The sequence below is a fragment of the Tigriopus californicus genome, chromosome 11 (genome assembly GCF_007210705.1).
Source record: "Tigriopus californicus strain San Diego chromosome 11, Tcal_SD_v2.1, whole genome shotgun sequence".
In the NCBI taxonomy this organism is placed as follows: domain Eukaryota; kingdom Metazoa; phylum Arthropoda; class Copepoda; order Harpacticoida; family Harpacticidae; genus Tigriopus; species Tigriopus californicus.
In genome coordinates this window covers 15,187,908-15,202,939 of record NC_081450.1, presented here as the reverse complement: position 1 = coordinate 15,202,939, position 15,032 = coordinate 15,187,908, and the positions used below count along the sequence as shown (strand labels likewise).

The 15,032-nt window shown below is 41.0% G+C and overlaps 2 protein-coding genes across 4 annotated transcripts in view; one reads left to right on the top strand and one right to left on the bottom strand.

Moving 5' to 3' along the window:
* LOC131891215 (SPARC-related modular calcium-binding protein 2-like) overlaps positions 1-6,677 on the bottom strand; it is a 10,495-nt gene extending 3,818 nt beyond the window's left edge. Inside the window, exons 1-4 of one of the 3 annotated variants that reach the window (XM_059240740.1) lie at positions 6,510-6,677; positions 2,598-2,964; positions 644-824; positions 368-574 (exon numbers count right to left, since the gene is read on the bottom strand). In XM_059240740.1, the coding sequence (XP_059096723.1) occupies positions 368-574; positions 644-824; positions 2,598-2,672 (463 nt within the window). In that variant the 5' untranslated portion in view covers positions 2,673-2,964; positions 6,510-6,677. Of the gene's footprint in view, positions 1-367; positions 575-643; positions 825-2,597; positions 3,275-6,509 lie in introns of those variants that run through there. The other 2 variants (XM_059240741.1, XM_059240739.1) reach the window with 2 other exon arrangements.
* Positions 6,678-6,841: 164 nt separating this feature from the next.
* On the top strand, positions 6,842-10,908 carry LOC131891217 (prolow-density lipoprotein receptor-related protein 1-like). The gene is made up of 4 exons (XM_059240742.1): positions 6,842-7,782; positions 7,991-8,388; positions 8,473-8,722; positions 10,664-10,908. The coding sequence occupies exons 1-4, from the start codon at positions 6,924-6,926 to the stop codon at positions 10,822-10,824; spliced, it is 1,668 nt and encodes a 555-aa protein (XP_059096725.1). The 5' UTR covers positions 6,842-6,923; the 3' UTR covers positions 10,825-10,908.
* The last annotated feature ends 4,124 nt before the right edge of the window (positions 10,909-15,032 follow it).

Sequence of the window (15,032 nt, the reverse complement as noted above, 5' to 3'; positions counted from 1 at the left end):
TAACATCAACGCAAATTGTATTGTAGGCATTAGGAACTTAATTGTCGAGGCATAAGTTTTTCTTCCATTCTCGATCCAAAATCTGATTGTTCAAACCCATTGATTTTTCCAATGTAGATTCAAATGTGCACAGTCGGATCAAGTTTTTCTTCAACATCTTGTTTCTTATTCTGGCATGCTTTGATATTGCTTTGACCAAGTCAATTGTTTACCAGATATAGATGAGTTTGGGGTACGTTCGATCAGAATTGCAAAACATGAGTATCTTGTAAATTTGATTGGTCGTTGCCAAAACATACTTTCATGAACAATAAGAAGATGAGGCAGTAGATCAACGTGAGTGATTTTCATTACCTGAGCGCCTTACCTTTTTTACAATTAGGCCTGTCGTATCGAGTGGAAGTTCGGGGGATTGGCTTCCCATCTTCATTGACGCACCAGCAATATCCTGTGCTATAATGGCATTGGACCTCGGCATACGAACCATCTTCATGGCAAACAGGAACAAACATAGGAATACCAGAGGCATTACTGTTCTTCAAGGCCTGACTTCGCTCTTCTACGCATCTCTCATCTGCTTGGAAGAATGGTGTTGATGACATATACACAATTATAATCATTTGAGACTTTAAGGTGCCATTACCTTCAGCACAAGGTCCCCTGTACTGAAATTTGACATTGGTTATCCCTTGGCAGATTGTATTTTTGTCTAGCGAGCACCGATTGTCATAGGTCCGCCCGTTGGTCCCACAAACGGGATTATTTGTCTCTGTGGAGCAGTCAAGGGAACAGGATGGCCCATTTCTTGACGTCGAATCGTGATCCTAGGAGGACAATATTATGTACAGTAAATGTGGAGGCGAACGATGAAGTGGGTCTGGAAGAAGTCAGGATTAGCCAAGGTGCCAATGGGTCTGGTTGATTTGTTGACAACCATTCATCTAAACGAGTTGTGACAAATCCTGGATCAATGAGTGTCCTCCGAGTTATAAACTGCGTTAGTGGTCTACCTCCTTACTCGCAATTATAAGCTCGTGAAACTTGGATAATCTCCTTGTCAAAAAGTAAAGAAGTTTAACGTCAAGCGCACGAGAGAGCCAGGAAATTCCTTTCGAGTCGTTAACAGTTTATGGCCTGCTCTATCAGCACGAAGAACCTTCGCCGTGGATGGTTATAGTCGAGTAGCGAGGTAACTCTCAGCGGAGCCCAACATCATTTTACTACTGGCAGTGTACTGCTCGCATTCTTTGCTTTTTTGTTTTCGTTCACGGTCAAGAGTCTCGTAGTAATTATGTACTGCAAGCCAGAATTCAGAGTGAGAGAGAGAGAACGGCCATGTCAGCCAACTAGTTACAATCTACCAATTACTCTTTCTTTCTTTCTTTCTTTTTCTTAGAAACAAGTCGGAAGACATGGATGGATGTCTAGATCTATGTGATATTTGAATACACCAATAAAAAGTGAAATAATCAGAGGGATATTGACTTGACCGTACTGTTCTGCATCTGCCTCAATCTGTCGCTATCATTTCATCTTCGTTGTGCCTTCTATAATCAATCGAGGCATCCATCGACAAGAGGTCACATCCTTAAAGATGCATTGAGCACCTGTTGATGAACTGACCGTCCGTGGGCAGTCACTCCCCGACTGACTCACTCAATTGGAGCGGATTCTTCTCACAAAGCGAGAGAATAATCTCAAATTATGGAGGGAGTCCTTCAGGGTATCATGTTAGGACCATCATCCACCACTGGATCCAGTTCGGCTGTGAACACCATATACTTTAGCTGGCGAGGAGAGACCGGTCTCCGAGGGACTCGTCCGTCGGAGGTGTTGCCACGGGCAATCCACGTTGATTTTCGACAATGCCAGACAACCTGGCGCCTCAAAGTGCTACACTGCACTTGTTCTACAAGAGTGTAATTTCCCAACCTATTATTTGGCCCGAGTCGGCAAACTACACACTTCTGACCATTTGGGCCGTGGCTCTTTCTGTAGCATACGTAATATAAACTTTTTTACAATATAGAACAGGTTTTTAAAGATGGAAACGTTCATTCATGGTACAAGAGGAAATCTTAGAGATCCAAGATAATCCTCAACCCACATGCTATTCGAGATCGAGATGACCAATTCTGTCAGTGTCCGGAAAGGAAAATAGAAACCAAATCCGACTTGAGCACTTGCAGATCATACGGTTGGCTTTGTATTCGTTTGAAACATCCGGTTCTATATTCGGCAAAATGGATTACCTGTAAAGCTTTGGGGGCGGCAATACAGCTTGACTCGAATTAAAATGAATCTATGCTCTATTGTTGTTTTTTCAACGCGTTTTTTGAAGAATTGGTTATTCTTCGAGAGCTAAATAATTTCTTTGAGTGTTTGTAACATGCTAGCTAAATGATTACAATCCTAAAGTTCCACGGAACAATGATGATATCCGCAAGAAATGCTAAATTACATGGGAAATCCGGTCTCACAATATGCACTCAAGCAGCGACAATGGCATCACCTCACAAATTCAGAGATGACCTCATCCTCACCCAGCGGATTCCTACGGAGGAACGCTGCCCAATCGACATTCTATGAAAACCTACCTTGGCTGAGATGCGAAGGGTCAAGATTCCGGGGCAAAGACTCACGAGAACTAACCATAACCGGAAAGGATGCATCTTCAATAAAATAACCCAGCCTTTCACCAGACGGCAGCACTTGTTTCACAAATATTAAGGGTTGGCCTGATCAATCATAGGCACTACAGAGACCTTCGAGACCAACAACAGCATCCTCGAAATGAATAGAATGATCAACCAGATGATGATAAAGATGCTGTTGATGATGAATGTGGTGATGATGGCTTCTGTTTGCGTGCTATCTTTTCGAGGATGAGGATGATGATTTGTTCAGATCGTTGGATACTCTTGTGTCGTCTTCTTCACCGTTGCTGCCTTGAAGCTCAACTCCCTGGAAAAACCGACGAGAAGTGAAACACGACACTGGAGAAAAAACACATTGAAGCGCCCGAAAGTGATCTCCAATCCTCGGTCAAGCGCCACCACTTCACAACGGGCTATTCCACGTTCTCTGAATACAATACAGTGGTGGCGATGGTGGTCGTGGAAGGAGATTATTTCATTTCAAGCTCCAGCTAGCCACTGTGAGCTCCTGAGGGGAGGGTTGTGGAATATGGAGAGTAGAATCTAACAGGAGTAACAGAAAGAGAACAGGGAGCTTTTCCCGAACCCAGAGATTGGGACTTGAGGCGCCAAGCTGTCTGGTCAATCTCAAACCCTCCTTGACACTACTACCACCTCTACTGCGTCTACTCTCGATGATCTCGAGCAAGGAAATTTGGTTACACATCAGACTAGGGAACTGCTTAGCCCTAGCACGATTCAGGTTGGTGGTCGTCGGAGAACGTGCTGGAGAATCACATGTTCGCGATCTTTTCAAGAGAAAGGAAACATAGTTGGGTCTTTCTGCATTGTCAAGGGAGGGAGGCGGGATATAATTAGAACAGTTAAGATAAGAGAATTAACGAGCATTGCTCTACTGGAAGAATATTCCATGCCCAATGATAATTGGACTCTTTGGTAGAAATAGCACTATTCAATTTCTGTGCCATTCAAAATCCGTAGCCACATTGCCAGTTCCATTTCATGTTGATTTTTATGGCACTTTCTGAAGCATATGTGTCCGTGTTCTCTCATGTTCTAATTATGCCAGTACCATAAAACAAATCAGAAACCGTGGTTGCCAACAGGATGCACCCCTAATGGAGCTGCTCCAAGGTAAACGAAAGGGAATAAAATAAGTTTTGTTTGGCAAATGTAAAAAACTTGTAAAAATGTACACATAAAAGTATATGTCATCATGAAAAGATTGACAACATATTTTATCAAAATCAGCCATTCACATTCGAATAAATTTAGTTGTCGATTATTTTTCCTAGTCAATCCCCTCCCATTCCTTAACAAAAAAAATATGATGCCCGTGCTGGACCATTTTTCACCTGCTTGTGCCCTGCAACAATCTAACCGACTGTATCCCTTGGATACCTCCGTTAGGAGCATTCCCATTGGGCAGTAATGGCTCGCGATTGATTTGGGAACCATTACTCTACACGGTGGTCAAAAATCCCTATCCAGTTTCCAGAGAAATGTATGAACACATTTTGGTATTTTTGTAACTCGTAAAATCATGAGGAACAACTTTGGTTTTATTGCCGTATTGACTTCTAGCTCAGGTAAGTTATTGGAAATGTATAAAAGTGGGTAGAGCTTTTGATTGAATGAGGCCAGTTATGCAGACAAAGAGGCTTGAGTTGGAGTCGAGGATTGAAATAGACGAGAGGTTTGGTGGAAAGAAAAAGAAAGGTGCTAAGAACGATAATGTTGGGAGCTCCAAATTAAGGTAATTGTGGCATGTCAATCTTAAAACTAACACATTTTAAATTCATTACCGCTTTGGCATTCTTTTCAATCCTAGAGGAATGTTGTTACAAATAGGCACTTATCAGATGGTAAAGACTAATAAAGTATTTCCGGACGTCCACCCGTGCTTTTGGAACTTGCAAATTTCCTTATGATTGACCGCTCCTTGACTTTTATGATCAATGAACTATGGAGGTCTTCCAGGTAAAGTGGGTAAAGTCCTCTCAGTATTTTGAAAATTTGGATTGCATCACCCCTCTCTCAGCGTTCCTTGATAAAGACGCCAATCCAAGGGCTTGGAGCTTTTCTTCGTATAAGCAATTTAGTACCGTTATCACCCATGCATCCGTATCGCAAGCTGTTGCACCCTTTCCAGTGCATCTATGTCTTTTTACAACCACGGGTTCCGCGACTGTTCAGAGAACTCCAGGCACGGGTGAACGTATGTCTTGAAGATCTTGACAAACACCTCTGTTGTTCGCAAGGGAAATTTATTTTGGACTTGATCTAATGTGGCATTAGCAGGGCTAGGAAAAACTGTGTCTGTGAGGGCTAAATAATCACTGAAAAGTATTAAAGAGCAAGAAAATGTGTGCTTCATAAGAAAACTGATTTTTTTTTCTTACGTAATAGTAAGCAATTTTGAATGGAAAAAAGATATGTCAAATGACAACGTAAATTCTTCTTTTGCCGAATTTGAGCTGACGACAACAAAATCAAGATATTTCAGTTTGTCCAAATCTTTGAAATTATCTACATTTTATATATAACTAGAACCCTAATGATGATGAAGAAACAAAATTGCTGTCAAACAATCTTCTAGAGTTTTTCACTTTAATTTGGTTACTATGGATGAGGCATTGTCTAAAACAAAAATATCTTTCTTTTTGTTATTTTTAAGTTAAAAAGGTTTTGGCTTCTAGTTTTTGTTTTCAGAAGAAGCCTCAATATCTAGGGCTTTTGTCAAATGTGATAGACAGGAACAATGTAAGAATGAGAGAGCTCTAGTATTGGGACCAATTAGAAAGGTTGGGATTGTACAGTATTTAAAGAAGGTATGAAAGGTATCTTAAACTACTTACACGTCTTCAAAAGTATTATGAGCTTTGTCCTCAACCAAGTTTTAGGGCCAAATTGAGTTTTGTTTTTTCGCAGGCTTTTCTAAATGCTACAGGGAATGTAATTCCTAGTACTATTGAAATGAAAGGTTTCAGTTCGTCTATTTATTACCTTTCAATCTTTACATGATATTTGGTCCAACAACGAATTTGAGTTAGAAAACCGAGCTAGTCCTTGAATGCAGGGTTGATCTGGAATGCTATCTACAAATTTGTCCCAAGTCTGTCTTGAAAGATGCTCCCGGATCAACAAGGCCTACGTATTCCCTATGAATATTAGAAGGAAGTAAATCAAACAATGAAGGAGCCCGAGAAAGAAGAGCTGTGGACTTCATTGTTCGAACTAGCCAGGGCTTGAAGGTGCTCTCAAAACGCTGTTACAATAAGCCTCTACTTAGGCCTCTACCCTAAATCCTGGGTTGGGACAAAGCTCATGGATGCTTTTGAATACGTATTAAAGACCATTGTGTCATATTTGATGGACTTGATTCGAGACTAAAGTACTATATAGTCTACTTTAGTCTCTAGACTTGATAACTGCTTTATTTCCTGACTAGAACATGTTTATTCAGGCATGACAAGAAAAGGTTCACCAGGAAATCACACATTGAATGGGTTTTTAATTTGCCTAGTTTTTGTGCTCTTTTTATGCTTGTAATCTTTGATTTCGTCTAAACTTTTATTAAGCAAAAAAACTCAATCTGTTCCTTGTGATTTTGCTAGCTAGAAAATTGGCAAAGTGTCTTTGGATATTTTCGTCAAAACTTTATAGAGCATTTCAACCATTGCTCTAAGCTATTTTTCGTACTAAAGGAACCTAAGACCGAAAGAAATCCTTTCTTTGCTTTGCAAAATTGGAACCAAGGGAGAGGATCATTTCAAGCACAGTAATACCAATTTATGGGCGACTTGCTCAGGATCAAATTAGCTTTCGTGATCAAACCAACCATGTGCCTACCTTTTGTATCAGGAAAGGCTGGACTGGAGTCTCTAAATGACCTGTGTTCGATTTTGGCCAGCTAAAACACTGTCGAAGACTATTAAAGAGACACGACCAATGAACCCCCAAAAATCCATGACTAATGTTCCAGAATTGTAGACATGGAAATGTTCACAAGGTTTCACTTGCATGGCGTTATCTCTGTCAGGAAGAAGTGTAAAGTAATTGTTTCGGAGAAGCAAAAGAATCATAAATGTGGCCGTTCCGTGAATTCTTTCCAAAGAATTAATTTTCGTTCACGTTGATTTCACTTCCTGTGTGTTTTTCTATTATCACTCACCCACTATACACCACAAAGCATACTCGCAACAATCAGTTGAAATTACCGAGCTTTTAGATGCCAGAGAAGCAAGTGCATCCGCCACCTTCACAATGTCTAACTCGCAATTTCAGCCCATTATCGAAGATGGAGAAGATGTGTCATTCTTTACTTGGCTGAATTACAAGTTACCTGGGATACAACTAACGAAACGAGTGGTTCTGATCGCGGGCTCAGCTCTACTCGTATTTATCCTCATGGTTCTCGTTGGTGTTTTGAGCACTGGTTCAACTGCAAAGTCGTCTGGAACCCAATCATGGATGAGTTCCAACTCAATCACACCAACATCTCCCTCGTTGGCATCAACTACAACCGTGAGTCCATCCGTTATTACGACCACTATTGGTCTCATCAGTTCAACAGCAACGAAAACAACAACAACAACAACAACAACAAATGCAAATACCATCACTACTACCGCAATCACGACACAGACAAGCACTATGCCAACTACAGGAACAACAACAGCCACATTGGTTCCAAATCAGCAGGGCCTTCCGACCATTCTTGGTGTGGCAATAAAACCAAGATCTGCAACAATGGCTAAAGATGAGTATGATTTCTTTGTGGCTTCATCGGACAATGTGACCGTGATCGATACAAGTTTGGGCTCAGTGAAAGCCATGGTTTACGATGAGAGTGAAGAATGCATGTTCGGTGTTATTCATTTAGACGGGGATTCGAAAATTGTGAAACGCTGCCAAGCCGCCAATTGGACTATGGAAATATTGATCAACCACACAAACATCTTAGTGGAGAATCTGGCCTTGGACTACGTTGGGAAACACTTGATTTGGATCAAGAATGCCCACCATTCTCTGGAATACTCGGACTATAATGGTACATTTAGAGGAGAGGTGCCGATTGACATGATCCATGATCCCTTAAGCCTTCGATGTGATCCTGAAGAAGGTAAAGCGCAAAATTAATAGGGGGTGGATTAGAAGACAAACGAAAGAGTTGAAGAGTGCTGCCGTCTTGATTAGTGTGAGAACCTCTTTGCATCACGACTTGCTCATTCGATCGATAGACGTGTGATTTACCATTAGCGATCTGATAGCTTTGAAATCCACCCAATCTTTGGCAATCCCCAGCCTAACCGACGATTTTTTCTGTGTAGGATACATATTTGTCCACACGCTTTTTCCCCCTGCCATCCATCGAGTAACGATGACTGGAGGGAAACACCTGATGGTATATGACAAGATCTATCCTCAGGCAAAAGGTTTCACATTGGACATTCGACGTAAAGAGGTGTACTTGATGGCCAGATTTCAACTCATCAAAACCGATTATCATGGACGTAGGTCGCAGAGAGTGGCAATCCTTGATCGTTCTTCATTCGCACTCTTGCACATCCACTCCATGGAAATATCCGAGTCCTGGATCATGTGGACAAGTGTTACAATGAATAATATTGCTATGATCTCGTTAACCCGAGAATCGGATACTCTCCCCCCATTGCCCAAACCTCAAAATCTGGGTATTCCCATGACAACGAGTGTGAAATATTTCAGTGTAAGTTAGTCAGCTAGTTCATGGTCATGCTATTCTAGTTTGGTTCCAACTCAAGCCCCGCCAGGATCTTCCTTCGCTTTCCAGATCTTGACCAGAAATCAGCAAAAATCCACGGGCGTGAATAATCCATGCTCGAACTCTATGTCCTGTGGTCAAAATATGTGCCTAGGAGATGGGCCAGAGCAATATTCTTGCTTTGAACTAAGCCCTGAGATCGCAACGGAAACAGTATTGCCGATGAGTTGCACGAGCATGCAATTTCAATGCGCCAATAACCATTGTTTGCCATTGGCATGGACTTGTAATGGGGAAGCCGATTGTCTGGATGGCTCTGGTAAGCACAAATGATAATGAAGATTAGGTTTGAAAACAAATAAGAGCAGATTTAATCGAAAATTAATTATTGTTTCATTCCTAAGGGAATGCCATATGACTAGGGAAAGGAGATAGATTTTAAAACGTTGTCACTTTTCATATTTGAAAAACTACTAGATTTGGCGCTAGAGTTAGACGCTAGAGTTAGTCACAGTTTCATTAATAAAAGATGCCACATTCACTTCTGACGAGAGATGTAATGGGCCGATGATTTTTGGTCAGGCCATAGCTGGTTTCACAGTTTTCGAATAACGGGCTGGGCTGGGCTAAAAAGGTTGAAGCTGGGTTGGTCGGTTTCATTTTGGACCGACCATGTCTGGGTTGGGCCAAGTCTGAGCTGGGCGATTCCACGAAAAAGTCAACCAATCAAGATATGAGCCAGTACATTTTCCCGTTTTAACTTGAAACCAATCTCATCAGCCAAACCACGGACTTCTAGAGATATGGACTGCAAACGGAAGCAAAAATATCCTATCTCCTAAACCGCTCATGTTATTCCAAATAAGCACTTCATACGACCACAAGGTCCTGTTGAATAGATGAACTCAGCCAAGTTTGAGCCCAAACCTACGCTTAGGGAACTCAGGAGACATATTCAAAGTTATATAGTGAACATACCATAAAATTTGAATTTTCGGCCTACTCTTGGTCAGCTACATAAGCTTTTGACAACATAACTTTGAAACGATCGACTTTGCAGGTAAATGATATAAAATTGACCTACCATTAATTGAAGAGATCTACGTTTTTTATATTCTTACGTGAATTCGAAAAGTGGCTCAGAGTGGCTATGACCAAGAGCAGGTATACCGTATTTGCCGGGAAGCTCGTTCGCAGTCCATATTTCTAGAAGTCCGTGGCCAAACCCACCTCAGTTCTCGCTTTGCAATTTGCCTCAATACTTCCTTTGAAACTTATTAAAAGATTGATCCTTCCAATTTCTTCGCTCATAAATATTTGTTGAAACTGTTTGCCGCTATAAAGTTAACTATGCTTTAATTTGTTTATGATTGATGCATAAACCGCTGAAAATTATGGACGTATCTCGACCAAGACTAGTCAAAACCAAAAGCCAATTCAGCCGCAATTACCTTTAGAAACTTTTGTTGGATTTGTTAGTTAAGATGTCAGGGCTGCCGGGCATAAGTTGAAAATTGCGTTTTCTTGAGCTTTAAGAAAGCTATGGACAGGACGAACCTGCAACAGGTGACATGACATGACTAATTGTGCAGCCCTGATCACTAGTCTTGGTCATCGAGATAAGTCCATAATTTTCAGAGGTCTATGATTGATGTAATGTCCCTATAGGGACATTATAATTGATGTTTGACTTGATATTCATTAAAACTGACTGAAATGACAAGTGTAGTGGAGGGGACTGAGAGGAAGAACTTTTGCAGAAGAAAAGAAATTCATTCATGACGTCATGCTTTCAACGTTTTTTCATTCATTTTTCATTCAAAGGGTTAAAACTTTCAACAAAACAATATGCTCAAATCTAAGACTGTTGGTTCGAAGGACCATAGGTTTGTCTTAATATTCCGTATATTTCTCCTTATGTTATTCCACGTGGTTGTCCTGGGTTTTTTCCCTATAGTCCTTAATGGAAACTGAATGACAATACACAGAGTTTCTGCCTCAGCTGACATAAAGAAATGACGTCAGTGCTGCCATAAGAAAACTAATCAAAACTCAAACCAATCAATCTGATGGCATTTTTCTCTTATGCAAACTCTATGAGAAAGATGAAACACCCTGTAGGGCCTTTTAAGGTCAATAGAGAAGTGTAAAGCTTTGCGATTTCATACTAGTACGCCCTCTGGTTCTACCATGAAGAAAGTGCAAACACTTAGGAAGCCAACTGATGATTTTCATAAAAATTGTTTTTTTTTTGTTTCAGACGAATCCGAAGATTTATGCAACGACAACAGAAGATGCCCAAATGATGAAAATGGCGCTCAATTTCAATGTGTTGGAGCCCCTCCTTCGTGCATCCCTCTACTCTGGCGTTGTGATAATGAGGAAGACTGTTCTGATGGATCCGACGAGAAATCGTGCTAAGAAGGTGGAACAGAACTTACGACGGGTTGCCGCGAGATTCTGGACAATAAGTGGAAGATATCTAAGCAGACATAAAAAAGGAAACGAGACTATTCACGAATTTTAAGTCATCTTTATTAACACGTGCTCAGGGGAAGGCAACTTGGTAGACTAACAATAGGAAAAGGATGCTGCACCAAAGAAATGGGGTATAGGTTTTTGTAGATTAGGAAAAGAAAGAGATAGAAGACATCAGGATAGATTTAATAATTTACAAATTAACTATTCCGGTTTGCTCATCTACAACTGTGGCATAAGAAATGAGGCTGAAGTGGTTACGGGTGTTATGGTTTACAATTGATTCTCCTCAGGAGACTCGTGCTTTAATCAACAATGGGAAAAATCGACATCAAAGGATTTTATACCATGTCAGGGCAGAAAATAGTAGTAAGTGGCAAAAAATGGCAGAAAATGGTGGAAAGTGATCCAAAACGGCTTCTGGTGTTTGCAATGCATGACTTTAAAAAATCGTTAATGATGTAAGAAAGCAACGGCATGATGTCATCTGTCCACAGAAATATAAGATTCAAAGTGATATATTCTTTCAAAATGTTCAGTAGTGTAGTTTAAATGATGTTTTTAGAAAAATGACCCTTGCGGTTAAAATGACCGACTCCCAACTCGTGTTGGTGCCCCTCAGGGTGGCCAAAGTTGTTAAAAAATTGACCAGATCCTCGTGACCTTTAATTTTTCCCCTTCAAACTAATCCGGGACGTGAAGGGTCTTGGAAAATGAAATATAATTGAATTACAATTTGGATAGGCATCTTATCTTTTCTAATGATGGGTGCTAGGGGTGGAGGTCTGAACCTTGCACGGTCATTGCATTGTCCAATTTTGCCAACAGGCAGCGCTGTGTCCTTATAAGAGCTCTAGTATATACATCATTTCCGTCTTTTCGGATCCGATATTATGCCAAAATAAATTGCGGTTTTTTTTCCGGAGAAAATGGTTTGATGTGTTTGGTTTTTCAATATATTTGATGGTTTCAGGCGGAAAATAAGGTAAATGCTTTATGCTTTCATCAACTCATTTTTATTTGGTGAGGATAGACTCTTCTGCCTTTAGATACTTGCAAATGACATTTTAGTGCCTACTCATGGTCAAAGCCACAAAGTTCAAGATCTTATATTACGAAATCTTAATCGAGGACATAAGAGATCAACGATTTATAAAAAACGAGATAATGTAAGACATTGAGGAGGAGTAAAAATCGGGAAATCAAATCTACCGATTCAAATCTTCCCACAATTGACCCGAAATCCTGAATATTATCATATTCCGCAAAAAATGAAATTTTGTGCAGAAACGGCTGAAATTGCATAAAGATTGCGTAAAAATGTCAAATATTTCTGAAGCAATTGCAAATTTTCCGCATGCAATAAATTTGCTGAAACATCTCTGGTATACAATTCACACAATTTGCAGGATGCAAGTTTTGTCCAGCCCTTCTCAGCTTCTTCCCATAGTTATGGTTTTTTTTACCTTACTGACCTTGGCAATTGAATACCGAGCACTTCATTATGAAAGACTCTTACTTCTTACTTAACATTACATTTATATCATATCCGATTCACCAATAAATCATAGCTGGCTTATTCGATTTTTTGAAAATCCAACCGTTGTAATAAATAACATTTGAAGTTCACTTTAATGCAATCGATGAAGTCTTGAAAGAAATTGACACAGCTCTGATTACGTGTCAGGAGTTCAAAGTTCGCTGTTTGCAAGGAGATACATGACAGTCTCTTAAAAAGCAATGAAGCATTCTAAATTCATTATGAAATGCAGAAATTGTGCTTCTTGATACTGTTCTATTAATCTGCTTCGTTATTTATGTGGACTAACTTAAAGATGAATGTCATAGGACAAAGTATAGCATGCCCCGAAACAAGAAGAAAATGAGCCTACACAACCTCGATTAATTTGTTATATCTCGTCGGAACAGAAAAACCCTAGTTTGCACCTAATCCAGAGGAATTACCAAACGGGCTAAAAAGTCTCAACAGATGGTCAGAGTGAATTCTTGATCGACAACAATCCATTATTCGCCAAAGTTCAACTTTCGTTAGCGATAACAAAAGCTCTTTGTTTTGAACTCAGGAATCAATGACATTTATTCCCAGACCTCTAAAGGTTGGGCAGGAAAAAAGCTGTTATTTTCGTGGCCTTTTTGGCCAGAAAAAATATGTTTGGCCTTCAAATTCGAGTCTTTTTTTGGGAGGGGGGGGGGGGGGGAAGTCAGCTAAAAAGGGAGCTGGAGTTCAGCTAGCCATCCATACCTGCCATTATGGGTTTGATCCAAATAAAAACCCAGCATCATTGAGTGAACAAAAGCGCCCTAAACCGTACCACTTGGCTTCAGACGGATACATTAATATCCGTATCAATTATAAAGTGTCCCAATGTCAAGAATTGCAAGAAAAAAAATGAATTTGTTCTAAATATCATGGAGAAATCCAATGGATGACCTTGTAAATACAGTTGTTTGCCTCGCATTTTGTAACAGAAAAACAGGAAAAAACCTTTTTGCCATTGCAAAAGCGTTTCTTACATTTTTATAACAAATACTAGTGTTTTCACCAGTTTTTTCTTCACATCTTTTAATATGTTCACAACGTCTTTCCACATTTTCTCAGATACTTTTCGCATCTCTCGCAACTCAAAGAAATATTTCGCCCCACAAGGCAACATTATAATATCTGGTAATAGAGCATCTCAAGATAATACTCTCAAAAAGCGTGCTCGGGCATGACATAACAGACTACATATAAAAAGACAAAGAATTCCTATTTCAGACAATGTTCAACAAGTAATATGATCATTCGGTTGACGAGTAATGTTCCTTTCAAAAGAGCATCAGAACGCTTGAAAAAAAGTCATTGTAAAAAAATTCTGACAGATAGTTTTTCCCATACCATGTTATGAATGAAGTCCAAACATGAACAAGACCCGTGATAGTGTGACAGACCTTTATATAGTCTTCTCATCCAGCCACTCTAGCACTCTCTGTGTTTCCTCCATCCTCATGCAGCCTTCTCTCAACGTGATGTCACTGATGTGACTTGATTTGCCTGACGTGGGCCTGCCAAACAAAAGACCCCCTCCAAAGAAGGCTGGCGCAGAACATTCGGTTCCATTCATATACCCTCAGAGAGCGAGCAAGTGGCCAAGCAAGGCTCGCCATGAGTCCGTCAGACTCGCAGAGATGAGAGACAGAGCGAGCGAGGCTCGATCCTCCGTCCGTCCGTCCGTCCGTCCGTGGGTTCGTCGGCAGTGAGCGAGTGTACCACGGACTGTGCTGTGTGTACTGGGTTCGATCCCCGAGTCAGTACCGACTCCCGACGACCGACCGTGTGGCAAGAAGAGATTCATTCGACTACTACTTCTGACAGTTCTACTTTTTCCACGTCTAACGGTAGAGGTAGGCCGCCGAGTGGACTGGCACACAACATCACCATCTCTTTCTTTGTATGTAGGTATATGTATGTGGCATTGCGAGCTCTGTATCTAGCGAAAGAGCGAACAAACGACCGAGAAAAACAGCTGAGATATCTTCAAAACGAGCCCAATCTGACTGCTTGCTTGCTTGCTTGCCTACTTGCCAGCAGCTTGCCTGACTGTGTGCCTCTGTGCCTATGTGCCTGTGTGCCTGTTCATCTGGCTGATGAGCCCACATCACTCGAGTTCTCCACATTCGAGAAGAACACTACCTAAAGGCTACATACGACACATAACCATTCACACCCAGAGGGAACAGTGAAACAGCACCTCGCTCGAATCCAAGAACTCCCCGTCTTCTTTCGTCCCTTGGAACCGTGCAAAAATTATTGTGGTGGCGTTCTCGTCGTCCTCTGTGGTGGTGACCCAGTTACTCTCCATTTCTTTCCATCCCCGGTGAGGCCTCAAGTGAGTCAGTGAGGGAGTGAGGAAAGAAGCAAGGAAGGAAGGAAGAGAGGGTGGGTGAGCCTATCGAGCCATAATCATCCTCTCATCCCAAAAACCAACCCATTCCCAAAGCCTGAGCGAGGCCAGTCACGCCCAGAGGGATCTTTCAGAACACAGATCTGGAACCGCATTTGACAGGAGCAACCTGCGAATCGATTTGTAAGTGTGTCTGTCTGCCTGTCTCTGTCTCTGCATGTGGAAGGTGTACATGTAGCAAGGGCC

What these genes read in the sequence shown, in the direction of transcription:
- LOC131891217 (XM_059240742.1), top strand. Translation starts at nt 6,924, where the DNA reads ATGTCTAACTCGCAATTTCAGCCCATTATCGAAGATGGAGAAGATGTG. An exon ending in CGAGTGTGAAATATTTCAGT is followed by an intron (nt 8,389 to 8,472) that starts GTAAGTTAGTCA and finishes TTCGCTTTCCAG; the next exon opens with ATCTTGACCAGAAATCAGCA. An exon ending in CGATTGTCTGGATGGCTCTG is followed by an intron (nt 8,723 to 10,663) that starts GTAAGCACAAAT and finishes TTTTTGTTTCAG; the next exon opens with ACGAATCCGAAGATTTATGC.